The sequence below is a fragment of the Podarcis muralis genome, chromosome 14 (genome assembly GCF_964188315.1).
Source record: "Podarcis muralis chromosome 14, rPodMur119.hap1.1, whole genome shotgun sequence".
Classification (NCBI taxonomy): domain Eukaryota; kingdom Metazoa; phylum Chordata; class Lepidosauria; order Squamata; family Lacertidae; genus Podarcis; species Podarcis muralis.
Genome location: NC_135668.1, coordinates 19,647,343 through 19,674,850, shown reverse-complemented (window position 1 = coordinate 19,674,850; position 27,508 = coordinate 19,647,343). Strand labels below are relative to the sequence as shown.

The window sequence follows — 27,508 nt, the reverse complement described above, 5'->3', positions numbered from 1 at the left end:
GAACCTGAACACCTGACACGGCTTCTGCGGCTTCCGATTGGCTGCAGGAGCTTCCTGCAGCCAATTGGAAGCTGTGCCTTGGTTTCCGAACGTTTTGGAAGTAGAACGGACTTCTGGAACAGATTCCATTCAACCTCCGAGGTACCACTGTGTGTGCGTGTGTGTATTCTCTTGCATCTTTTGCTAATAATCTTTTTCTTTTCTTTATCTCACTCTTCTCTCGTTCTCTTTTTCCTTTATTTCTAGCATCTTTTTCTCTTCTTTGTTTATCTCCAATTTTACTCTATAATTGGAAATATTTTAATAACAACAGCAACAAATACCAGCTGTTTGTCTTTCTTGGGCTGGGTGTGCTCACGATGCTCTCTTAGTGTCACATTTGTCCAGCTTTACAGGGGACAGTCTTCTGTTTGAAAGAGTCTTCTATTTGAAAGGCTGACCACATACTGAACCATCAGAAGGGAGAAGAGGCAGCGCCGGATTTAGGACAGTGTGGGTGGTTCCCCCATACAGGGCACCGAGCTGAGGGGGCACAGAATGGAAGGCAAGAGGGAGGAGGGCATGAAAATAAATATATATATTTGAGGAGGGGTGCCAAATTTTGTCCTTGCTCAAAGCAATACATTACCAAAGTCCACCTGAAGGAGCATCTCCACCCCCCATTATTCAGCCCAGACACTGAGGTCCAGCTCCAAGGGTCTTCTGGTGGTTCCCTCAGTGCAAGATGTGAGGTTACAGGGAACCAGGCAGAGGGCCTTCTCGATAGTGGCACCTGCCCTGTGGAACACCCTCCCATTGGGTGTCAAGGAAATAAACAACTATCTGATTTTTAGAAGACATCTGAAGGCAGCCCGGTTTAGGGAAGTTTTTAATGTTTGATGTTTCATTGTGTTTTTAATACTCTGTTGGGAGGCACCCAGTGTGGCTGGGGAAACCTAGCCAGTTGGGCGGGGTATAAATAATAAAATATTATTATTATTACTGGAAGAGGGGCCCCAGAAGAGCCCATCAACTCTTATCAGCACATGAATGACAGTCAGGCACAGAGGTGACCTGATCACATTACTTCATTCACACAGCTGCCCATCCAGATCCACTCTTGTTCAGAGTTAGAATTACAGGAGCTGGGGGAGTGGAGTGGTAGGTGGCCTCAACAGGCAGGAATTGAACAGGTGACTTTTCTTCCCATGCACTGATGGGAAAAAGCTTTATCAGTCGGATTTCCATTTGTCACAAAGCCACAGAAGGCAGCAGCCTCTTACTAGGGGAAAGATTGGTAGCCCCAGTGGAGACAGCTTTCTGACTTATCTCATGAAATCTGGGAGAAGCCAGTAATTAGACCAAGCAGAAACCTCACATAGATGTCGGCAGTTATTATTTATTCCAGTTCGAGTGTTCCTTCCTCGCTGCTGCTGTCATCAAGTGACCTGCTGGCTCCAAAGGCTTAGGTGCTAATTTCTCTGCCAGGACCATGCAAAGCACAAATCAGCCCTATTTATAGGGATGGAGACAGGAAAATGCAACAGAGCAACTCAGAGATTCAAAAGCTATATAACAGATTGGACAGAATGCACACAATGTTAGAACGTGTTACTTAAGAGTGTCCCCTTACACATAACTAAAAGAAATGAGAATGACAACAGTTCCGCGTACAATTTGCACATGCTAAAGGGCGTGTTACAAACTGAGAAATAAATACTATAATTTAAATAGGAAAAACAATAGATCTCACCTGGTGGAAAGGCAGCCACCAGGTAACTTCCTCCTTCAAGACTCCCCCGATCCCTTCCTATATTTTTTATCCTTATTTGAATGTGTTCCCTATTTAAAGGGCAGTTTGGTCCAAGTCTGGTCTAAACTACCCTTTAAATAGGGACGTTTTCGAATAAAGGATAGTGCTCTGAATAATGGGATACGTAGCTACCATACTAACCTGTTGGTATTCTTTTCTGGACTTTTGGGGAATGTACCACATACGTCCCTAAGTCCAACCAAGAAATGATTTACCTGTACTAGACCATCTTACATAGACAGTCTTACATAGATCGAGACTGGCATTTCTATGCCTTTCTTGGCAGCTTGATGTGCTGCAAATTTCTGGCTGCCTGGGGGCCAATAGAACACCGAAAGAGGGCAATTAATATATATATATTTTTAAGTGACAATCCTACTGGCTTTTAGATTTGTTCTGTCCGGAGACATGCACTATATTTACCTTGACATTCCCAAAGGCAGAGGCCACAGCATCTCCCACACATCAACCCTGTATCCTGCCTGTTGTGTGGCATCTCTGCATTTCTGCTCATTACAGCAAGTGTGTGCATGTAAGGGAGCGGCAGGATAACAGTTAAAGAGAAATTCCAGCTGGCAAGGATTCATAAAGCTGGAGAAGGACTTGTTGGCTTGGTGCAGAAAGTCTACAGCAGGAACCTGTGGCCTCCCAGATGTTGCTTAACTACAATTCTCTTTTATAAATATTTTTATTAAATTTTACATAACAAATTTCAGTTTAAGCACATCATTCACCATCACATTTAGGATTCTCAGAATCCCTTGACTTCCCAGTGCCTTTCCCTGGTTTCCACTATCAATCTCCTTTTCCTTCAGCTTATCCTATTTTCTCTATCTTGTTAGAAATATTATTAACCATTTTCCTATTGTATTTTGTACCTTACAAGTTTTAATCTAATACTGCCAAAGTTTTTAGTTGTTTACAGTGTTCACTTAAATACAGTGGTACCTCGCAAGACGAATGCCTCGCAAGACAAAAAACCCACTAGACGAAAGGGTTTTTTGTTTTTTGAGCTGCTTCGCAAGACGATTTTCCCTATGGGCTTGCTTCGCAAGACGGAAACGTCTTGCAAGTTTGTTTCCTTTTTCTTAACACCGTTAATACAGTTGTGACTTGACTTCGAGGAGCAACTCATAGAACACGGTGTGGTAGCCTTTTTTGAGGTTTTTAAAGACTTTGGTGATTTTTGAAGCTTTTCCAAAGCTTTCCCGACACCGTGCTTTGCAAGACGAAAAAAATCACAAGACGACAAAACTCGCGGAACGAATTAATTTCGTCTTGCGAGGCACCACTGTACATTATGTCTTCCCATTCTTTCTTGAATTTCTTCTCTTCCTGGTCTCTCCAGAGCGACCCAGACCCAGCAAAAAGTTCTTAACAGTAACTCACTCCCACACCGCCCTCGACAATACCAGAAAAGCAGCCCTTGTGGAAACCTGTCCCAAGCAGCCTCAGCCCATTTCAACCTGACCAAGCCTTGGAAACCTTCCAGGCAGCTGAAACCTGGCAAGAATATCCCCGCCGCCCCTCTTGAACTCCAGAGGGAGCCTCGCTCTCTTCCCAGCTGGCTGTGCCGGAACTCTCCTGGTTCCATGGAGACTTACTGTACCAAAGCGAGCAGGTGAGGAAGATGGAGAGGTGAGGGTTGTCGAACTCTACTAGCCATAAAGGCTACCATAAAGGCTGTGCTCTGCCTGCAAAGTTGGAGGCAGAAATGCTTCTAGTTTCTGAAAACTAGAGGGGAGAGTGCTCCTGCTGTGGCGTAGGAAGGGGCGTACGGTGGGTGAGGGAGTTATTTTTTGTCACCCTCCTCAGTGATGACACCTGGGGCTGCCCACACCTCTCTTCCTATGCCACTGCTCCAGAGCGTAGGACTTGACCGTGTTACAAGAAAGAATGTTCTGACTAAACACCAGGAAGAACTTTCTGACTGAAAGAGCTGCTTGACAGGTGGAACAGAATAAGAGAACAAGAAGAACACACGTTTAGAGAAGATTGGAAAATGTTTATTGAATACATGGGAAATAACTGTGTACAGCTGAAAACGCTGGCAGCATTAAGATAAATTCAACGGTGTAAATAAGTTATGATGGATGTAATAATGGAACTCTGAATGGTATAGTTTCTGTAAAATATGCAGGGATTGTACAATGAACCATGGAATGAGAAGAAGGGAAGTCACGGATATTTTAAGGATGTAAAAATGAGTACTTTAAATTGTAAAACAGAAAACTCTCTCTCTCTCTCTCTCTCTCTCTCTCTCTCTCTCTCTCTCTCTTTCTCTTTCTTTCTCTTTCTCTCTTTCCTTTTAGCCGCTCTGATGGGGTAGTGAAATGCTTAAAAAGGGAATAATGTCTAGCAAATTATTTTATTTATGGAAAGTAGATAAAAGCTTCCAAATATAAAATCACTGATCATATTATACATTTCTGACACTAACAATTCATAGACACTAAAAACACACAGACACACCTGAGCTTGATGGTGGGGTTTTAGATGATCGAAGGAGGCGTGTTTGCTGGCCAGGGATAGCTCAGTTTGGTAGAGAATGAGGGTCTTAATCTCAGGGTTGTAGCTTCGAGCCCCACATTGGGCAAAATATCCCTGCATTGTAAGGGATCGGACTAGATGACCTTTGTGGTCCCTTTCAACTCTACAATTCTATGGTTCCATGTTTCTGTCGGCTAGGAGGAAATCACTGATTTGCCATTCATTTAAAGCCCCAACTGGGAATGTAAGTAGCCCAACCAAGTAAGGAAGGTTGTCTTTAGCTATGGTTCTTAAGGTCAAACAAGGTGTTAAGCATGTCAATGCGTTTGGCAGGGCTGAGGAATCTGTGGCCCTCCAATGTTCATCATTCACGACCACTGACTGTACTAGTGTCCAACAAAACTCAAGAAGGTAGGAATGGGGAGAAATTAAATCCAGTTCGCATTTAAAGGTGAACCTGCCTTATTCACACTTTCCAAAACAACACGTGAGCCAAAACTAAACCGTCCCTCCAGTTTTGCACATGTTCAAACTTTGCTGTGTCGTTCTCCAGCCAATTAGAGTGTTCAAAAAATGCACGCGCTTGGGTAAAGTGTGCCTAGAAATGAGTATGTTAGTGAAATTACCTTACAAAAATGCATTGTATTTGGGGAAATTCCTTGACAAAAAAATATGCATATTCGGCAAAAATCATGCATTTGTTCAGAGAAATTAGCCCTGAAATGCCGATTAATTTTCACAAGGTTTTTTTTTTTAAAAAAAGAAAAATTGAAAACTAATACGGAACTAAAAAAACCTGAGAGAAACGAAATTGACAGAGTCACCCATCCCTACCAGAGGGTCACAGGTTCCCCATTCCTTCTTTAACATGTCTGGAGGTTTGTTTTGTTTGTTTGTTTTAAATACAAGATTAGGACTGTGACACAGTGTGGGGTGATAACACATAACTCCTCAGGTTGTGGCCCTGATAAGAATTGTCAAAGCTATTTCTCTTCATCACTGGATGAGGAATAGAAGGTTTGGAGGAGAATATTTTTTCTCTGGTGTGGGGAAATGGATTACTAGCCTCAAGTACTGTGGTCCTTATCCTGATCGCACACTCCTAGGGGTAGAGTCAGTTCCTCACCCCACAATGTTCTTTTTGAGGAGGCCGGGCTCTACCTGATATATTCTAATGTTATACAGCTTGCAAAGCCAGCAAGGGCAGTAGACTCAAGAGACTGAACAACTTATTAAGCAGAGGGTTTGGGCCTCTTATTGGCTTAGTCTTTCTTGAAGGTGGTGCTATGGAGGCTTGCATGAGCCCTGGTGTACACAACCTGCGAACTGGGGCGGCACAGCCCTTCGCTCATTCTCCTGCTGCCAGCCCAATCCTTGTAAGGGGAGAAGGCAGATTTGCGGGATCCTGCATACTCAGCTTCAAAGGCTGGGCTCCGATGTTGGGAGGTGGCTGGCTGAGGAGGAAGGGGCTCATCCAGATTGAGGAAGGAGAGAGGATGATGACCTCGGCTAGACCGCCGAATTCCTAGAAGCTGATACGCCAGCCCCCTCTTCTCCTCCTCAGCATCTGTGCTCACAGGCTGGGTACCTTCCTGGTCTTGACTTGACTCAGAATTAGCCATGGGCACGCTTGCAGTCTCCTCTTGTTTCACTGAGATCTTTGGAACCTAAACCAGGGATGGGAGAGAGTGGATATGGAAAGAGAGAGAGGTGTGAATTTCGGATGGGTAAACCCAGACCCTATAATTTTTCAGGAAATTCCTCCCAACTCAACCTTTGGAGATTGGTTTCTGCAGGATGGGTTCAAGCACTTACGACAGAACTTTGCACAAACATTCTTACTATTGGCAAAACCTATTGGTGTTTCACAACTTTTCTGACTAGTTGCAGGACCTTAGCCAGACCTAGCAGAGTACACGCAGAATCCACGGAAGCAATTGGCAACTTGGCTGCAGACAGGATTAGACGAAGCAGGAAGCAGGAACTTGTAGTTAGGTGATAGATAGATAATATTTATTACGGCCATAGGCCCATACAGGTAAAAACAACACATAAGTGACAGCTTGTGCCGTGGGGAAAAGAAAAAAACCAGTCGCTAAAACACCACTATAACAATAAAATACTATAAGATGGAAAGGCATGCTACGCCTTAATTAGCTTGTAGCGCTCCTTGGCGTCGCTTTTGGGAGAGGACAGCGACCAGGAACCTAGCCACTTTCAGGGTCGTGTGGGAATCCTTATCCTGCAAGATTTGGGCAAGGTGGAATTTTGGTGGGGTACCCTCTAGTTTCTGTATGATTGATCCCAACAAATTTGCCCGTGGCACATTGAACAAGGGGCAAGTGAACATAATGTGCTGAAGGTGTTTATTATATACAGTGGACTATTACAGGAAGAGAACACGGATCTTTTGCTAGCTCTCTCATACACTACTCACAACTCCTGCACTGACACACAGAACTCTAAACCTCTGAACACTGAACTCCCAGTTAGTAGGCCATTAATTATCTCTCCCTTGAGAGAGCTTGACCAATCAGGGAGTTGTCCCCATGTCTCTGTTATCACCAGGCAGACTTACTCCTTCAGATTGCCTTCTGGCTGGCTGCCAAACCTTAATTGACTCTGTGTGAGTAGCTGCACATACACAGTTTCCCAACACTTACGATACTGGGGCACACTACTGATGCCAACAACAGGTGTGGCTTCTGAGCAGGAGTGAGGAAGTGTGGCCCTCCAGATTTTGGTGGACTACAGCTCCCATCATCCTTGATCAGTGGCCATGCTGGCTGAGGATGATGGGAACTGGAGTCCAACAAGATCTGTAGGGCTACAGGTTCCCCACCACTTTAGAGATCTCTGCAAAGGCAGCAGCCCACACAGATATAGGCCACATCATACAGTCTTCAACTTTTGGCATTGTGCTGTATGTGCATGACCATTGCACCTGCATGAGCAGTGCCTTTCTACCCAGTATGTCCCTGGCCCAAAGAGGGGTGTGTGTGTCAGCAGCGTGGGAAAGACCCATTCAATGAGCTACAGCTAGGTGGTTGTGGTATTTACATCCACATAGGGTAGAATCACAGGAAAGCTACTCCCATGTGGCCTGGGCACACAGGGAAAAGACCTAAGGCAACCACCAAGTCTGTGTCTGTGTGTGTTTGTGTTTGTGAGAGAGAGATGGATAGAGAATGGTGACTATGTCAATTTCAGTTTCTCATTCTTTCAATTCAGTTCTCCATGTTACCACATCAGTCTGTATTTTTTAAAAACAAACAGAAGTCCTCATGAAAATTCATCAGCATTTTTGCACGAATGTCTCCCCAAAGACAATTTTTTTGTACGCAATTTTGCCTAGTATACACATTTTGGCAAACCAATTTCCCCTGATACGTTTTTGTATGAATATACGTCATTGCTGTATGCTAGTGATGCACTTATCTGAATTTTTGTACCTATTACCTGGCTGGAGAGCTTCATTGCAACATTCGGAGGGTTGAAAACTTCAAATGATGGTTGTGTTTTGGTTCACACATTGCTTTGGAAAAATGCCAGTTAGAGGTAGGTCCACCTTGAAATGTGAAATGAATCGGATTCCCCCTCTCCATTCCAAATGCCAAGCTAGTTTGTGCATAGGCAAATGGTTCACGAAGATTCAAGCTGCAACACACCCCACTCCAATTATGCAGATCCGAACTCCAAATATGCCCACCACTCCACCTATTATCCCGCAGGAAGGAGATGTGACTTACAGGTACATAGGAGGAGAATGTTCCCAGCAGGTTGCTTGTGATATTATGAAAGGTCTCTTTCAACAGGTCCACTTTGTCCCCTGCCTCAGACATGGCCCTCTGTGGAGAGACCTGCAGAAGCTGCCCAGCTGCATTCCAGACAGTAGCAGGGGCATCCTTCACTCTTGAGGCGATGGAGAAGCACGACGTCTGCAGGTTCTGAGACACACTGCCCACCAAGCTCTGTGCCTCGACTTGCTTTGCTGTCTAGAAGCAGAAAATAAAGCCAAGGATCTTGGTTGAGCAAGCATGACTTTCCCCCATGAGTACTCATGACCACATCTGCACCATTCATTTGAAGTGCTTTCATATCACTTTAAATACTACTACTACTACTCTTACTACTACTACTACTACTACTACTGTGGTACCTTGGGTTATAGATGCTTCAGGTTACAGACTCTTCAGGTTACAGACTCTGCTAACCCAGAAATAGCATCTCAGGTTAAGAACTGTGCTTCAAGATGAGAACAGAAATCACGTGGCGGCGGCAGGAGGCCCCATTAGCTAAAGTGGTACCTCAGGTTAAGAACAGTTTCAGGTTAAGAACGGACCTCCAGAACGAATTAAGTTCTTAACCCGAGGTACCACTGTACTACTACTACTAATATTAATAATATATTTATACCCCACCCATCTGGCTGGGCCTCCCCAACCACTCTGTGCGACTCCCAACAGATTAAAAGCACGATAAAACATCAAACATAAACAGGGCTACCTTCAGATGTCTTCTAAGAGTCAGATAGTTGTTTATTTCCTTGACATCTGATGGGAGGGCATTCCACAGGGTGGGCACCACTACCGAGAAGGCCCTCTGTCTGGTTCCCTGCAACCTCACTTCTCGCAGAGAGGGAACTGCCAGAAGGCCCCCAGAGGCGGACTTCAGTATCTGGGCTGTATGATGGGGGTGGAGACGCTCCTTCCGGTATACTGGGCAGAGGCCATTTAGGGCTTTAAAAGTCAGCACCAACATTTTGAATTGTGCTCGGAAACATACTGGGAGCCAATGTTGGTCTTTCAGGACCGGTGTTATGTGGTCTCGGCGACCACTCCCAGTCACCAGTCTAGCTGCCGCGTTCTGGATTAGTTGTAGTTTCCGGGTCACCAGTTCCCCATAGAATCCTGGGAACTGCAGTTTGTTAAGGGTGCTAAGCACCATTAGGTCTGGTTTGTGGAGCAATACGACCAGAAGCAGGGTGAGCCATGTGTGAATCTGAGAACAACTTGGATCTGATGGAACCCAAACTCTACTGTACCCCTGACATAACCCCAAGAAGGATGAAAAACTAGTGTCAACGGGACCCAGTTAGTATCAATGAGGATTTAAACTTTTTTTTTTTTTTTAAGGCTGAACCAGGTCAGGGTGTGCTACAAATAAAATTACGTATCCCCCTCACCAACTCTTTGCCCTGGCTGGTGTGATCTCACAGACTTTAGGGGAAGTGATGGCTTCTCTCCCACAGAATCTCTCCCACCACTAGGGATGGAGAATTCTGGCAATTTTAATTTCTCTCGGTTTCACATTTCCCCAATATTACCATGTTTCTGCAGTAATTTGAAAATGTTCCAGCATTTCTGTGCAAATTTCTCTTGACCAACACATTTCTTAATTCTGTTTTGAGTAATATGCACATTTTTTCAAGCATTTTTTCCTGCTACGATGCATTCTTGTTGTAATGGTTCTAGGGGTTGCTCGTGCGTATGCCGGTGCCAACACCTGGCTGGGTTGCCTGAGTGAACCTTTCCTGTCCAGACAGCCACTCACCCGTGGCTGTCTCAATCGCTGGCAGAATCCGTCAGTGGGCGTTTCTTAAACTTCTTCCAGCAAAGAAGCTCTTTGATGCCTAGTCTCCTCCTACTCTCTCTGCGCGAAAGCCTTCTGCGCAAGGAGGGCGTAGGCAGTGGAGGACCTCTACTCTCCCCGCTGGTCCCCGGCACGGAGTCATGGGACCGCCTCACCGCTTCCCCCATCTGCCCCCCTTCTCCACTGGTGCTACGCTGATTCTCTTCCCCAGAAGATGGGCTGCCTCTCCCACTCCCGGGACGCTCTCTGGAATCCCTCTGGATTTTGCTCTCTCCCTCCGGCACTGATGGCAGTTCCCTGACACTTGTATGCTGTTTCCACTAACCTATGCATTTTTATACACGTTTCCCCTCAATATGTGCGTTTTTGTACATATTGGTTGGTTGGCAAACTGAATTGCAGAATTCGGAGCAGTACAAATTTAAAAGCTTAACTGCGTGTCAGCTCACATACTGGGTTTGCAGAAGGGTGAATTAGGTAGTTTTTCATTAAAATGCAAACAAAAATAAAACCCCATTTCTCCCACATCCCAACCCTTCTGCTCCCAATACACAGGAGCACATTCAATTTTCTCTGGGTAAACATGTCAAATCAGAGCTCCATCAATTTAGGACAATGGAAAAATTGTAAATTTAAAGTTTTCCTGAAAGCCCCCACCACAGAACAGAGGTCATAATAGTAATAACATCAGAATTTCCAGGGTCTTTGATATAATCAAAGACCCCGTGCTTGGCTTTTTAATGCCATGTCCCCTTGGGAAAGAGCTCCCACCATTTCCTTCCCCTGGCTGCTTGGATAGAGGATGAATTTCCTGTGGAAATTTGGCCTCTGGTTTGACTCCCCCAGTTGCACCCAATGGAGGGAAAAAGCAAAATGCCTGGCTGCCTCAAACCCAAAACAGCTGGATTCAACAGGTTAACACCATTTATTTACATGCCAAAGCTAATCTCCTAAAAAGCTAACTCTGCTTCTCCAGTGCAGAACAGAACTCTGATGGATACAGTGGTACCTCGGGTTAAGTACTTAATTCGTTCCGGAGGTCCATTCTTAACCTGAAACTGTTCTTAACCGGAGGTACCACTTTAGCTAATGGGGCCTCCTGCCAGTGGCGTAGCGTGGGTTGTCAGCACCCGGGGCAAGGCAAGTAATTTGCGCCCCCTAACCCGTGGATTTGCGCCCCCTAACCCGTGGATTTGCGCCCCCTAACCTGTGGATTTGCCCTAACCCCAGATGTTGCGCCCGGTGCGGCCGGCCCCCCCTGCACCCCCACGCTACGCCACTGCCTCCTGCTGCCGCCTCACCGCCGGAGCACGATTTCTGTTCTTATCCTGAAGCAAAGTTCTTAACCTGAGGTACAACTTCCAGGTTAGCGGAGTCTGTAACCTGAAGCGTATGTAACCTGAAGGGTATGTAACCCGAGGTACCACTGTATTATATATCTCCACATTTTAAGTTTTCTCTGTGAGTTTGAAAGATTTGGAAAGCCGCTCCCCTTTTGCATAACACTAAAAACTACTCTTCTTTGTTCCTGAGCTTTTCTTTTAAGCAAGATGAAAGTCTTGGTGGGGAGTAATTATTCTACGTAAGGGTGGAAGGATCTGTTCATTTCAGTTCTCTAAGTTTCTCGTTTTCCCCAACATTAAATTCAATCCACCACATATCTGCAGCGTTTTGTGCTTAAAAATAACCCCCATGAAAACTCATCAGCATTTTAGTGCAAATTTATCTTAAACACATTTTTCTATGCAGTTTCCTATAGGCCCACCTGGACATGGCAAGGATTGAACCTGGGACCCTCTCCGTGCGAAGGATAGTTTCTGTCATTGATCTATGTTCTACACACGCACCACGCACATGGTCCAAGAATAATGATTTCAAAAGTTGTACCTTTCTCCCAGTGTCATCTTTCTTGGTTTCCTCCTCTTTCTTTGGCACCTTCTGAACCTTCTTGCTTAGCCAGCCGGTTTCTGCGCTCTGAACACCAGTGATGATCTTCAAGACCTTCTTTGAGCTCTGCCGGGCCAAGACAACCTGCACAGAAGAAGATGGTGAAGAGTCCATGCGATTCCAAGCCCAAAGAAGGCATGAGGATTAAAACTGATTGGACATGGGTGAGAAATGATTTCTTTGTCACTTTGGGCACATCAAGGTATAAATTTCAAAGGTTCTGTCAGATGCTGATGGTGGTTGCTCATGAGTAACCAGGCAAGACTCCAACCTGTCTTTTACAGGTTTTATTGTGAGTCCCATGGACTGCAAGAAGATCAAAGCTATCCATTCTGAAGGAAATCAGCCCCTGAGTGCTCACTGGAAGGACAGATCATGAAGCTGAGGCTCCAGTACTTTGGCCACCTCATGAGAAGAGAAGACTCCCTGGAGAAGACACTGATGCTGGGAAAGATGGAGGGCACAAGGAGAAGGGGGCGACAGAGGACGAGATGGTTGGATAGTGTTCTCAAAGCTACCAGCATGAGTTTGACCAAACTGCGGGAGGCAGTGGAAGACAGAAGTGCCTGGCGGGCTCTGGTCCATGGGGTCATGAAGAGTTGGACATGACTAACGACTAAACAACAACAATTGTGCAAACTATTTACAGCACAGATCTACAAAGTTCATGTCCGTCTTAGTCACTTGCAGAATCCGGGAGTGGCCCCTTCCGGCTTCTCCCCCAACATAAGAACTTCGGCACCCCAAGCCTCCTCCTCCCCTCCTTACATTTCACCCCTCTGCGCAAGCTGGGCGACGGAAGTGGCATGCGTCCCTCCTGGCCAGCCTGGCAAGGTGAGGCGCTGGGGCTATCAGCAGCATCCTCGAGCCCTTTCCTCGCTTGGCTGGCCCCTTCCCTCTCTTCTCCACTGGAGGTGTGGCTTTTCCCACCGCTGGAAGAGGAACTGCTCCTCAGGAGTTTCGGAGACTCTCTGTATCCCAACAGCCCCCCTGCCTCCTTCCCCTGTTCCGATGGCAGTCCCCTGACAGGGTCAGTGATTTCTATGTATTGGTGTAAGTGTAGAAATCAGAGAATCATAGAATTGTAGAGTTGGAAGGGACCACAAGGATCATCTAATCCAACTCTCTGCAATGAAGGAAAGTTGCCCAGCGTGTGACTCAAACCCATGAACCTGAGACTTAGAGCCTCACGCTCTACCAACTGAGCTATCCCTGGCTGGCAAACACGCCTCATTCAAGCATCTAGAACCCCATCATCAAGCTCACGTGTCTCTCTGTGTTTTAACGGTCTATAAATTGTTAGAGTCATAAATGTATAAATTGAATATGAAGAGTTATTATTACATTTGAAAGCTTTTATGTACTCATAATGAACACGTTCCATAAATAAAATAATTGCTACACATTATTCACTTTTAAGCATTTCACTACCCCAACAGAGCAGCTAAAAGGAGTTCTTCCCCACCTCCCAGTATGGCTCATGCTACAGGAAAAGGTCACCAGGTACAAAGGTTGGTGTTTAAGTACTGTATCTTATGTAGGAATACAATACACCTCACCTTAATGGGGGAAACTTGTGCCCAGGTGGCCGATGTTTTTGTGAACTTCAAGATCCCTCCTGCTCTCCCTTCTTAGAGTTCTTTATCTTTTAACCCAGCTTGGCTTGGGCAGCCCTTCAAACAGAAGACTCCTAAATAACACGCAGACCTTCAAACAGAGGATTCTCCTCTGTAAAGTAGGTCATGTGGCCGCTCTACTTTATCTTCTCACCAACCTTGTAAAGTAGATTGGGCTAAGAGATAGCAAATGACCTAAGTCCAGTGATATTTTTTTTCTGGGGGTACGCAGGGGTACGCATACCCCTAAACATTTTGTGAATCTAACGGGAGAAGAAACAAAAATGTTAAAAAATTTAGTTTCTTCTCTAGTACGGTGAATCATCCATTCCATTGCTACCCTGTGTTGGATTGTAAAGCTTGGCCAGATAATCCTCCTTTAACCTTTGGCGAAACAGAAATAATGAACTGGTGCGACAGATTTGGACTTCTTGATGGATAAATCCTCAGGGGTTTTTGAGAGTACGTTTCAGAAAAGAAGATTCCATCATCTCTTCTGCCTCTTTTAAGCATAATCAAGAACACCCCAATTTCAACAAGTGAGTGTGAACATGGCTTCTCTCAGATGAATTTAATACTGACTCCAACAAGAGCTTCATTGCATTTAAACCCTGTAGCCAACTTAATGTTTATAAAACTGGTAGGCCCTCCTTTGAGCCTTCAAGTGTATGTAAATTCATGGGTTTTGAAAGGACGACATCTGGCGACAGACACCAACAGCAAGCAGAGGAATCGGGAAGATGTTAGTGCACACAACCTAATGCCAATGTGGAAGTTACTGTGAGCTGTCAGCAGTGCAATATGAGGTAACACATGTTCTTCGCACTTTTGTCCATTTGCTGTATTTATTTTCCCTGATCTGAACTATAAAATGGTGGTTTTCTTGAGTCAAAATTAGAGTACCCCTAAACGTGGGTGGCGCTGTGGGTTAAACCACAGAGCCTAGGACTTGCCGATCAGAAGGTCAGTGGTTTGAATCCCCACGACGGAGTGAGCTCCCGTTGCTCGGTCCCTGCTCCTGCCAACCTAGCAGTTCAAAAGCACATCAAAGTGCAAGTAGATAAATAGGTACCGCTCCAGCAGGAAGGTAAACGGCTTTTCCGTGCGCTGCTCTGGTTCGCCAGAAGCGGCTTAGTCATGCTGGCCACATGACCCAGAAGCTGTACGCTGGCTCCCTCAGCCAATAAAGCGAGATGAGCGCCACAACCCCAGAGTCGGTCACGACTGGACCTAATGGTCAGGGGTCCCTTTACCTTTACTAAATATTTTTTTAGAAGAAAGAAAAAAACCACTGCCTAAGCCCATCAACTGAGTGTGACAGAGGGGCAAATTGAACCCGGGTTTCCCTCCCTGCAGTCCTAGTCCATCACTCTAAACTACTACACCACACAAGCTCTCAAGAGTGAAAACACTCTTAAGAGTGCTTGGTAGCTTCCTCCAGAAGCTGCACATGCAAATCCCAGCTCAAGGGATCCACAACATGTTCTACTTAATCTTGGGTACCCAACACATCTCTCTGTATTGGGACTGGAGCCAGGAGGACCCAATCCTTGGGAGATATACATGGGGAGTGGGGGGAAAGAAGACCTTGGGAGGGGAAGTAGCTATGTGATGGTTCCCAGGCACAAACTCAACAGGATGTTGGAAAGGAGGTACCAAGGGGGATAATTTGTGTGTCTTCCTCCTCCTGTTCAAAACCCATGCTCCCATGACTCCACGAGGGAGAGTTCATGGCTTTAGGAAGGATGTTAATCAAAGTCATGAATCAATACAGAGCCAGTTAAAAATAAACCAGCCTTTTCATCTTCATTTGTGAACCTAGTGCCCAGAGATAAAGTCTTTAGTAGAGATCGGAACCCCACACTAAAAGGAAACACAGGAAACTATCATATAATCCTAAAAATAAATTAGGAACAGAGTTAGGAATTGGCTTACTTAGGAACATAGTTCAAATTATTTCTCTATGCAGGCCAATAGTGTAGTCCAATGGTTAGAGCAAGGGTGGAGAACCTAAGGCCCAGGGTCCCCAGGCCTCTCTATCAGGCCCTCGGAATCTCCTGATGTCACTCTTGCCAGAAAGCATCTCCAAAAGAGACCAAGGACCAAACTATGGCCTTTTGAACTGTGTCTGGATGGGTTATTTTGTTTGTTTGTTATTATGTTGCATATTTTTGTATTCTTATATTGTAAACCGTCCTGTGATACTAGGATGAGGAGCAGTAAATGAAGAAGAAGAAGAAGAAGAAGAAGAAGAAGAAGAAGAAGAAGAAGAAGAAGAAGAAGAAGTAGTTCTGAGTGTTTTGGTTCTTTCTTAAAGTTACACGCTTGACATGCACCAGATGAGCTTCATGGCATTTCTGTTTGTTTACTTTATTTATATTTTTCCAGTGACAGCATTAAGAATCGAGAAGGAAATATGGTCTAAAGAAACAAAGGCGTTATGATTTTTACGACTGTGTCCTGACGATGGCTCATTTAATTTTGGGCAGGGAATTCGAATGGTCCTAGAACAGTGGGAGCCATGGGGAAAGTTATTATGAGTGATGCTTAAAATAGAAAATTAATGTGTAGTTAAGCCCTAAATTAAACTATTACATGCTAAGCCCTAAATTAAACTTTTACGTGCTAATCCAGCACTTGGTACAACAGCCACGCTCAGTTTAGCCAAGGGAATTCCAGGCAGAGACACTTACCAGACCTGGGATCCACGTTGCCAAATCCTGCCCTTTGTCTCTTACGTGCTGGATGTTTTGGGTGGTCTTTTTGTATGCACGGTGGAAAGCAGTAGCAGCTAAAGATCTTATCCTCCCAAAGGTGCTCAACTCACACCTGACCGGAGGCTTGTGCACTAGAGAAGAAAAATGTGGGGAGATGAGAATATACATGCAATCAAGGAGCAAGACCAGCGATATTAGACAAAGAGATTAAATGCTTCTGCACTTTCTAAGACATCAGAGCATCCCTACTAATAAACAGGAACCCAGGTGGCGCTGTGGTCTAAACCACTGAGCCTCTTGGGCTTCCCGATCAGAAGGTTGGCGGTTCGAAACCCCAAGACGGGGTGAGCTCCCGATGCTCTGTCTCAGCTCCTGCCAACCTAGCAGTTCAAAAGCACACCAGTGCAAGTAGATAAATAGGTACCGCTGTGGCGGAAAGGTAAATGGCATTTCCCTGTGCTCTGGTTTCGGTCATGGTGTCCCGTTGTGCCAGAAGCAGTTTAGTCCTGCTGACTACATGACCCAGAAAGCTGTCTGTGGACAAAAGCCATCTCCCTCGGCCTGAAAGTGAGATGAGTGTCATACCCCATAGCCGCCTTTGACTGGACTTAACCATCCAGGTTATAGGCAGCTGATGACTAACAAACCCACATTCTCTTTTTAGTTCCATCTTTATAAAAATAAGTAAGATCATCTTTCCTTTTCCTGCTTCAATTTTCTTTCAAGTAGCAGGCCTGCTTTCTCAAAAATTAAATAGAATGGCAAGACAGTTTGGTGTGAGTATAAGCTACACCATACACTTCCACAGTAGCTCTCAAAGGTGACAGTTTTAAAGTAAGGTTAAAGAAATTTTAGGCTGCAATCCTACACACGCTTTCCTGGGAATAAGTCCTATTGAACTTGAAAGAATTGACTTCTAGCTAGAAATGCATAAGGTTGCATAATTAACCAATCCATCAGACTAGTTTTAATGAACTGACCAATGAATGACATCTGCATAATCTTGCCCATTCATTAATTCCCCCAGCTTTTTAGGGCAGTTCACATAAAAACTGGCATAGGGCATACACTCTCATTCCCTCTGGCTCCCTTTGGACAACCTGTTTACTGCACAAAGTTCCATAGAGGTTAGAATATGTCCATTCTTTATTGAGCATCCATCTTTATTTGTTTGCTTGGAAGTTCTACATCTTTCCGACAATCGATTGTTTATCTCACACTTCTTCTTTTTTTGCATTTCCCAGTCACTTTCCTTACTGCAAAAAGTCTGTTGTAGATGTTGTCAAAAGTGGATTTGTTGTGGCAGAGCACCAGAGCCTTGTTTCAGAAACTGTGAATTAGGTAGGTTCACCATTAAATGTGAATGGAATCAAATTTATCCCACATCCTTACTGTCACCCACAGTTTTAAAAACAACTCATGTTAAAAATAATTAATATTTTAGATAACATGCTGCTGGTTAATCATGAATGACTTTTTTGGTGTCCAGTTATAAGGGATTGTCTTGAAACCAATGATGTCCTTGTACTGGAAGAAAGGTTCCATTGTTTCTATGGAGGTTTCCATCAGTGGAACAGGGATGGCGGCTATTTTTCCTGATTCACCCTCCCCTCTACAGCCCTCTGCCAACTCTCATGATGCCCTGAAGGGTAAACTCCCCCTCTCTGGAGAAGGTTGGAGGAAAGCAGGGTGAATGGGGGGGGGGGGATACAGAGGGGAGAGTGAATATGCAAACATTGCCTTCTCCATTCTGCTGATAGAATGTTCCACTAGAGCCAAAGACCCTTCCATCATCCAAGTGATAACATTGGATAGAACTCCCAGTTTTTAATTAGTTTAAGGGTTTAACCCAGTCTTAATGACTTGCTGCTAAGCAGAAAAAATGGTGCATGTAATTTCAGCTAACAATACTCTGTCTCAATGGCCATTTTACCTCAGTCTATTTTTTTTATTAATTTCAGATGGGACATGTTAAGCAATTTGCGGTATGAGTTTCTGTTAAAAATAAATAATTAATTGTGGTTTGAATCCAAATAGTTCCATGAAGTAACCCCCGAGTACTGGAAACAGAAGTATCTCCAGTGCCACCTTGTGGAAATTGCTGAATTCCCATACATAGTAGGAAAGGGCTGTAGCTCAGTGATAAGAGCATCTGCTTTGCATGCAGAAGGTCTCCGGTTCAATCCCTGACATCCACAGGTAGGGCTGGGAGACAGCCCTGCCTGAACCCCTAGTAAAAGTCGTTGCAAGCTAGGTGGACTTTCTAAACAGTAGAAAGCAGTTTTCTTTGTTTCTATTTGGGGATTGGCAACATTGGGGACGCAGGTGGCGCTGTGGGTTAAACCACGGAGCCTAGGACTTGCCGATCAGAAGGTCGGCGGTTCGAATCCCCGCGACGGGGTGAGCTCCCGTTGCTCGGTCCCTGCTCCTGCCAACCTAGCAGTTCGAAAGCACGTCAAAGTGCAAGTAGATAAGTAGGTACCACTCCAGCGGGAAGGTAAACGGCGTTTCCGTGCGCTGCTGTGGTTCGCCAGAAGCGGCTTAGTCATGCTGGCCACATGACCTGGAAGCTGTACGCCGGCTCCCTTGGCCAATAAAGCGAGATGAGCACCGCAACCCCAGAGTCGGTCACGGCGGGACCTAATGGTCAGGGATCCCTTTACCTTTAACATTGGGGAAGATGGGTGGATAATCCACCACAAATTCACCACCTCTGTTTTTGCAACACTGGGGCTGCTTTGTTCTCTTTTGGCATATCCACGACCTAACACCAGCTAGGGTTGCCATATGTCCTCTTTTTTCTAGGACACGTCGTCTTTTTTGGGGGCATGTAAAATGAGAATCATCCTAATGATCCATAGTTAAAAGTAGAAGTTGGCAAACGCGTCCTCTTTTTTGCTCTTCAAAATAGGGCAACCCGACGACCCACCCACAAAATCAGGTACAGTGGTACCTCAGGTTACAAACACCTCAGGTTACAGACTCCGCTAACCCGGAAGTAGTACCTCGGGTTAAGAACTTTACCTCAGGATGAGAACAGAAATCACACGCAGTGGCAGCAGAGGCCCCATTAGCTAAAGTGGTACCTCAGGTTAAGAATGGTTTCAGGTTAAGAACAGACCTCCGGAACAAATTAAGTACTTAACCCGAGGTACCACTGTAATGGTACTAAGCAACGCTGGATTTAGAGTGGTGCAGACAGTTTCCCCACACAGGGCGTCAAGCCGACGGGTTTACAAGACTGAGAAGATCTTTAATTGAAAAGATCTCAATTTTTGGCCTGGCACAGGGCGCCATATTACGAAAGATTACCAAAGTCTGTCCCTGTACTAACTAACCTGACTCATGCTCGGTTTTTGGTAGGAAGAAGTCCACCAGCTTCTCCAGTTTGCCAATGGCCGCGTCTACTCCAGCTTCAGCCAGCTGGCTCACTCGACTGGTCCTGGCATACTCTGCTGTGTCCCTCAAGCTACCCTTGGGCTGCTTGCAGCTTTTGACACCCAGTCCCATGACTCGATCCAAGGTGTGCATAACTGAGCGCATAGCACTTTGCATGTAAGTTACGATGGAGTCCTTTAGATCAGATGTAACCTAAAGCAGAAGGAGATAACAGAGAAGATTGTTACATTACTTTTTTTTAAAAAGGGTGCTTACCTGTCTGTCACTATAATGTTTCAGGGCAGGTTACAACAACATAATCTATACTGTTATGAAATCAAATAAAACTATTACAGTTATAAAGGTAAAACACAAAACTCTTATAATGGCCGAAACACAACAGAATAGATTCAACCAAAGAAGTGCGTCCCAGATCTACACACATGCAAGATGAAAACCTCATCTTGTTGTTTCTGTACTAATTCTCTCTTTAAGGGGGAGAGGCAAGGAACTGGGAGACCTCATTTGTTTTTGCTTTTGCTGTATCAGATATTGCTAAGTATATAGGCAGGAATTGAAAACTAGACAGCTGAGGGAGAAGGAGAAAGAATTAAATTGGAAAATGTGAAATTCAAGATTAGATATAAGGGTTGAAATAAATAGGAAATTATAGGGACAGAACTACATAAAATGTATAGAAACTTATTCATGTACGCAATTACAGTGGCAAGAATGTTTCTTGCCCCCAGATGGAAAGAAGCAGAAGTCCCAGCAAAGGAAGAATGGATACAAAGACATATGGAATATGCAGAAATGGCAAAACTTACCGGAATAAGAAGAAATCAAAGATAACAATTTATTTATTTAATTTACAAAAGGATGGAAATTGTTTATTGAATATTTACAGATAAATTATAAACAGATAAAAAAATTGGATTATTGTAATAACCTGCAGTTTTATAAGAGTATATATTTAAAGAAGATGAATAAATGAGTAAATTAAGTTAATTTGGATATGCAGAAGGTATTAAAAAGAAATTTAAGGAACTGCAGAAAGAGGGGGAAGGAAGTTTTGAAATGTCAAAATGATTTGTAAAGTTAGTGGCATGTATAAAATTAATGAAATGTATAAACTTGAAAAGTATAAACAAACGAACAAATAAAAAATGGGGGGAAAGCAGTAAATAGGGGGAAGTAGGGGCACATCTAGGAAGATGAATGGGAAGTCATCTTATTTGAAAAAAAATGTAGTAAATTTGATGTAAATGCTATTGATTGGTTATAATCTGGAGAATGAATAAAAACTATTTGGCAAAAGAAGAAGTGGGTCCTGCATAACAAAATATCTTAACTGTCAAAGGCTGGGCAAAGAGGCGCATCTTAACCACATTTACATGAGCTGGCTTTCTACATTTTTACCTAGACTTCAGGGTTCATCCAGCAAAGCAGTCTCATAACTTACTTTCTCCACTGGCTGGTTGAGGGCAGGAATCTTCTGCTCCAAATGGTCCAGACCTCGACAAGTTAGGATGTTGGCTGCTGCAACTGAATCAAAGAGGATACAGATACTAACACGGTTCTAGGGCAGAGCCAGGGAGAAGGAGCAAGCTGTAAATTGGTTGATTCAATCAGTCCATGCACAACACACACTTAACGATTTCCAAACAAGCCAAATTCCAAGTCCAACATCCAAATTCTCCATCTCTGCATCATACCCTCCAACATTTCTCCAATGAAAATGGGGACATCCTATTCCATAAAGATAATTTTACTGTTTCTACCCCACATCTGACTGGGTTGCCCCAGCCACTCTGGGCAGCTTCCAACACATATAAAAACATAATAAAACATTAAACATTTAAAAACACCTTCCGTATACAGGGTTGCCTTGAGATGGCTTGGGAGTTGAATAACTCCATACCCTCCAACATTTCTCCAATGAAATTAGAGACATCCTAAGAAAACCTGGGACATTCTGGGATCAAATCAGAAACCGGGACATCCGTAGAAAATAGGAACACTTGGAAACCAGAGGCCTTTCTCCTGGGTATGGTCGGCCAATTGGTGTCAAAGAAGGACAGGACTTTTTTTATGTATGCCACAACAGCAGCAAGAATACTTATTGCAAAGTATTGGAAGACAGAAGAACTACCCACCGTGGAAGAATGGCAGATGAAAGTTATAGACTATATGGGACTGGCAGAGATGACTGGCAGAATCCGAGACCAGGGGAAAGAGATGGCGGAAGAAGATTGGAAGAAATTTAAAGACTATCTTAAGAAATATTGTAAAATTGTTGAATGTTAAGACGATGTTGATTCTGAAATTAAGGGGTTGCTAGCTGTAATTATTATGTAATATGAAAAGAAAGTTTAAAAATTTAATTGAAATTAAGGGAAGGATTTGTTGAAGAGAATTAACTAGAGAATGGAATGCAGTAAGGAGAGGTATGAGGAGGTCGGGAAAGCAATTTTCACGAATATAAGGGAATGAAGTTATACATGTGGTTTTTGTTTGTTTTCTGATTTTTTGTTTGAATTTATGATTTTCTTTTTTGTGTCTTTTGTGTGTGATTTTTATGTCTTATAAAACTTGTGAAAATGCTAATAAATATCTTATAAAAAAAAGAAAAGAAAATAGGAACACTTGGAGGGTCTGTTGCATACTGTGAACAGGAGGCTTTTGTTTGACCTGGGTGCCTGGGTATAATTGCTATATCTCATAAAGGTAAAGGGGACCATTAGGTCCAGTCGTGGCTGACTCTGGGGTTGCGGCGCTCATCTCGCTTTATTGGCCGAGGGAGCTGGCGTACAGCTTCCAGGTCATATGGCCAGGATGACTAAGCCGCTTCTGGCGAACCAGAGCAGCACACAGAAACGCTGTTTACCTTCCTGCCAGAGCGGTACCTATTTATCTACTTGCACTTTGACGTGCTTTCGAACTGCTAGGTTGGCAGGAGCAGGGACTGAGCAACGGGAGCTCACCCCGTCACGGGGATTCGAACCACCGACCTTCTGATCGGCAAGTCCTAGGCTCTGTGGTTTAACCCACAGCGCCACCTGCATCCCTTCCCCCTTTGTACAGTAGGGCTAGTTTCTACACCCAATCATACACTCCTCTCCATCCTCTACCCAAGCAAGAGGTGTTAGAAAGGTTCAAGGCCAAATCACAGCCAGGCAAGAAGCGTCAGGGTGCAAAGCTGGGGGTGTGGCTGAGGGAGAGTTCCAGGGGCCAGATAAAGATGCCTGGAGGGCCACATTTGCCCCTCCAGGCCAGAGATCCCCCCACTCTTGACTTACGTTGAGGTTCCAACTTCTTTACCACAGGCTTCACACTTGATGCAGCTATGGAGCTGGCATTCTGGAAGCCTCGCTCATAAGCCCCACACACGGACGCCATCAGGGGATGAACTTGTTTGGTGACGGAATATGCCTTCTGGAGGTTGCTGCATGCTGAATTGACCACCGGTAGGTGCAAGACCCTCTCCAATGCGTTATCATTTCCCTGTTGGGAAGGAAGGTAAGGGACTAAGACTGGGAAGGCTTCCAGATTCAATTCTTCACACACTCATCCTAGCCTGCCTCACAGGTTTGTTGTGAAGCAGTCATATACGCTGCCTTGAGTTCATTGGAGAAAAGGCAGTAAATACAGTATTGGCCTGAATATAAGCCTCATTCCCCCCAAAATTCCAACCGTGAAAAGTTAAAGTGTGGCTTATATTTGCGACCTTGCGGTATGCATCCAGGAGCGTGGGGCAAACAGTGCCAGGAGCTCGGCAAAGCGGCACCCGCCCCGCGTGTAGTCTCCCATCCTTTCCCCCAAGGCTGGGAAGGGAGAGAGCGAGGAAGGGGAAAGGCCGCCGGCAACACAGCGTGGCTCCCCCCACCCCAAGTATGCAGCCAGGAGCAGCAAGGAATAAAGTGGCTTCTATTTGGGTATTATTATTTTTTCCTCTCTCTCCCTCCCTTAATTTGTGGCTGATACTCGGGTGCGGCTTATATTTGGGCCAATACAGTAAACACAATGAATGAATGAATGTAGAAGGTTGAGGGCAGTTTAAAAGGTAAAGGTAAAGGGGCCCCTGACCATTAGGTCCAGTCATGGCCGACTCTGGGGTTGCGGCGCTCATCTCGCTTTATTGGCCGAGGGAGCTGGCGTTTGCTTCTGGGTCATGTGCCCAGCATAACTAAGCCGCTTCTGGCGAACCAGAGCAGCGCACGGAAACGCCGTTTAACTTCCCGCCAGAGCGGTACCTATTTGTCTACTTGCACTTTGACATGCTTTCGAACTGCTAGGTTGGCAGGAGCAGGGACTGAGCAACAGGAGCTCACCCCGTTGCGGGGAATCGAACCGTTGACCTTCTGATCTTCTGATCGACAAGTCCTAGCCTCTGTGGTTTAACCCACAGCGCCACCTGCGTCTGAGGGCAGTTTAGGAACAACAATTGTCCCACAAGTGACTGGAGCTTTGTCAGGCCAGCAGCAACATTTGTGCAAGCTGCTTCAATCATTCTGCAGACTTTGAAAGTTCAAGGTCGCTTCTGAAGGAGCCTGTGTTTCAAAATGCACTGAGCCATCATAAATCCTCTCACTTTAGGGAACAAGTTTCTCCGTCTTGATTTCCGCCCACGCACTTACCTTAGGGGTTCCGTTCTGCATTAGCTGCTTGCTTTTGGCTGCCATCGTTGCATTAGCCTGTAAACTAAAGTGCAAAGAACAAATTAATCCGCAGCGCAAAGGCAAGAGATTCTTCCTGTGTGGTTTCTTAGGAAGCCCTCAGAAGAGTCTAAGCTTGTACAATCCTGGAACTTCAACCCTGACACAGGAAAAGCAGCTTTGGGTGCCAGGACTCAATGAGGAAAACAGCTGTCTTGGGGATCTTTACATATAATTACACATGCAATAAACGTGCAATTATCCCTCAAACAATGTGGGAAACACAGTTTATTTTTTTCTCATGCTCTCAAGTACACATTACATTTGCATTCAGAAATTTAAAGTCGCAGTTATTCCCTGTTAATAGAATCAAAAGCAGCCCTTGGGGAGGGACAGGTTTGTTCATTTCTTTCTTTTTTTAAAATAAATATATATAGCTTTATTGATTTCCAATATATAACAACAATTACAAAATACATGCATTTTAATTCTACCTTAATAGATGTATTTTTTGCACCCATTACTTGCACTGCGAAATACAGAGCAGTGAGAACCCTGAAGGAAAGCTGTGTTTCATTTTGCATGTTGTTTCAGTAAGTGAAATGCAACGCAAAGCAAATAAAAAATTCTCACCCATTCCTGCTCACAATTTTTGCTTCCTTCCTGAATTTTGGTACAATCAACATTTTACCTACTTTCTTTTCTTTTTTAACCACTCAGTTCTGAATTTGTGACAGGCTAAGTTCTCAAACGGGACGCGGGTGGCGCTGTGGGTAAAAGCCTCAGCGCCTAGGGCTTGCCGATCGAAAGGTCGGCAGTTCGAATCCCCGCGGTGGGGTGCGCTCCCGCTGCTCGGTCCCAGCGCCTGCCAACCTAGCAGTTCGAAAGCACCCCCGGGTGCAAGTAGATAAATAGGGACCGCTTACCAGCGGGAAGGTAAACGGCGTTCCGTGTGCTGCGCTGGCTCGCCAGATGCAGCTTTGTCATGCTGCAGACAGTGTCTGCAGACAGCGCTGGCCCCCGGCCTCTTGAGTGAGATGGGCGCACAACCCTAGAGTCTGGCAAGACTGGCCCGTACGGGCAGGGGTACCTTTACCTTTAAAGGTAAAGGGACCCCTGACCATTAGGTCCAGTCGTGGCCGACTCTGGGATTGCGGCGCTCATCTCGCTTTATTGGCCGAGGGAGCAGGCGTACAAGAGTCTGTCAAGACTGGCCCGTACGGGCAGGGGTACCTTTACCTTTACCTAAGTTCTCAAACATCTTTTCTTTTTTTAGTGGACTATCTAAATAAAAAGATGCATCTGAGCATAAGAAGGTAAGACGATTCTGCTGGATCAGACCACTGCCACATATGGTCCAGTATTTTCATAGTGGACCACCAGGTGCCTATAGGGAGCCTGAAAAGATTGCAGCCTTAATCTACATTGCGTAGAGTGGCTCCAGGAAGGAGCCTCCAGAAGTCACATATATCGGCATCTCCACTACATAGGTGTCTTTTTGCAATAACTACCGTATTTTTCGCTCCATAAGACGCACCAGACCATAAGACGCACCAAGTTTTTGGAGGAGGAAAACAAGAAAAAAAATATTCTGAATCTCAGAAGCCAGAACAACAAGAGAGATCACTGTGCAGAGAAAGCAGCGATCCCTCTTGCTGTTCTGGCTTCTGGGATAGCCGCGCAGCCTGCATTCGCTCCATAAGACGCACACACATTTCCCCTTACTTTTTAGGAGGGAAAAAGTGAGTCTTATAGAGCCAAAAATACGGTATATTAGAACGGTACTCACCGGCTTCACAAGTCAAACAGCCTTTAGCAAGGTGCCAGGAGTGGAGAACGTGCAGCAGTGCTGTCTCAGCTCTGACAGAGACAAGTCTTGCCGCAGACAGTAACGCAAGCAAGCCCCACCTTCCAGCTAATAGGGTCAGGGGTCTTGCCAAGCTGCTGTGGAAATTGGGCAAAAGAGCTTCCTTGGCTTCTGTAAAACTCAGGCGGATGCCCGAAACATTGCCCAACTGTGATCTTCAAATGGCCAAATATGCAAGAAGCAAATCACACATCCAAAGGGACAAATTATATCCCCTTGGGTCACAGTCTCCAGATCTTCAGAAAGCACCTAAACCTTTAAAAAATAAAAATAAATCAGGTGCTTTCAGGGGATGCACTGCCATTTCCCCTTCTGGGATATCTTTCTGTCTTGGTCTTCCTTGCTTAAGAAGTGCTCAAGTTAATGTGTACATTTTTGGTTACATTCCATAAGCACCTGGAGCTCAAATTGCATTCTAATTGTGCCTTGTAATATATCAACAGCTGACAGTGTACTTATGAATATACGTAGGAGTAGTAAGAGCTGAATTATATTGTTGCTGTTGAGCACAGGGGTGGTCCATGCATAAGGCAAGGTGAAGCCATTTGCTTCAGGCGGCGGATCCGAGCCCCGCTCCTGCTGATGCGCTGCCAGCCCTGCTGGGGATTTGTCCAAACCAGGCATAGGCATACTCAGCCCTCCAGATGTTTTGGGACTACAATTCCCATCTTCCCTGACCACTGGTCCTGTTAGCTAGGGATGAGGGGAGTTGTAGTCCCGAAACATCTGGAGGGCCGAGTTTGCCTATGCCTGGTCCAAACCACTAACACAGCCTTGTTGCCTTCACCGCTGCAGCTACGCCCCTGCGGCTGTGTTGTGGCAGCCACGCAGGTACTGCAGATGAGGGTACAGTTGTGGTGATAGTTCTGGCAGCAGCTCAGGCACTGCGGTGGGAGGAGAGAGGAGACCCAGATCTACAGGTGGGGGGCATCATTGTAGCATTTTGCCTACAGGAGCAAATTTTCTCAGGCCAGGCCTAGTTGAGCATACCCTAGTTGCAAGAGGTTCCAGGGGCAATGAATTCTGGAATCTGGTTCCCTTTGCCCTGGAGACTTACAGTCATCTTTGGAGTAATATTTTATTCATTTCCAAATAACAAGCAGAGCATAAGTGGAAGTAGACAGCCAATACTCCTATAGCCAGAAGATCCACAGCCCCAAATAAATATCCACAAAGACCACAGCCTTCTCACGACTCTTCCCTCTCTTTCAGAGTCTGTTCCAAACTACAAACAGTTCTTCATGCACACACCTGCCCTCCATATTTTAACTATGTGGGTGTTACCTTCCACACCATTGGATGCAGGAGTAACCAATGGGGCGCCCTCCAGGTGTTGTTGGACTCCACCTCCCATCAGCCCCAGACAGCATGGCCAATGAACAGGGATAATGTAGATGGTAGCCCAACATTTGGAGAGCTATGGATTCCCCCTCCATGGTTTAACTGTTGTGCCC

The 27,508-nt window shown here is 45.1% G+C and overlaps 1 protein-coding gene across 1 annotated transcript; it reads right to left on the bottom strand.

Moving 5' to 3' along the window:
* Nucleotides 1-3,782: 3,782 nt before the first annotated feature.
* Nucleotides 3,783-26,671, bottom strand: PLIN1 (perilipin 1). The gene is made up of 9 exons (XM_028706989.2): nucleotides 25,977-26,671; nucleotides 24,170-24,233; nucleotides 22,832-23,036; nucleotides 20,995-21,077; nucleotides 19,493-19,745; nucleotides 16,131-16,285; nucleotides 11,762-11,905; nucleotides 8,032-8,277; nucleotides 3,783-5,949 (listed from the first exon to the last, which is right to left on the bottom strand). The coding sequence occupies exons 2-9, from the start codon at nucleotides 24,212-24,214 to the stop codon at nucleotides 5,545-5,547; spliced, it is 1,536 nt and encodes a 511-aa protein (XP_028562822.2). The 5' UTR covers nucleotides 24,215-24,233; nucleotides 25,977-26,671; the 3' UTR covers nucleotides 3,783-5,544.
* Nucleotides 26,672-27,508: the final 837 nt, after the last annotated feature.

What these genes read in the sequence shown, in the direction of transcription:
- PLIN1 (XM_028706989.2), bottom strand. Translation starts at nt 24,214, where the DNA reads ATGGCAGCCAAAAGCAAGCAGCTAATGCAGAACGGAACCCCTAAG. An exon ending in TGCAGAACGGAACCCCTAAG is followed by an intron (nt 23,037 to 24,169) that starts GTAAGTGCGTGG and finishes CCTTCCCAACAG; the next exon opens with GGAAATGATAACGCATTGGA. An exon ending in AAAGAAGTTGGAACCTCAAC is followed by an intron (nt 21,078 to 22,831) that starts GTAAGTCAAGAG and finishes TCTTTGATTCAG; the next exon opens with TTGCAGCAGCCAACATCCTA.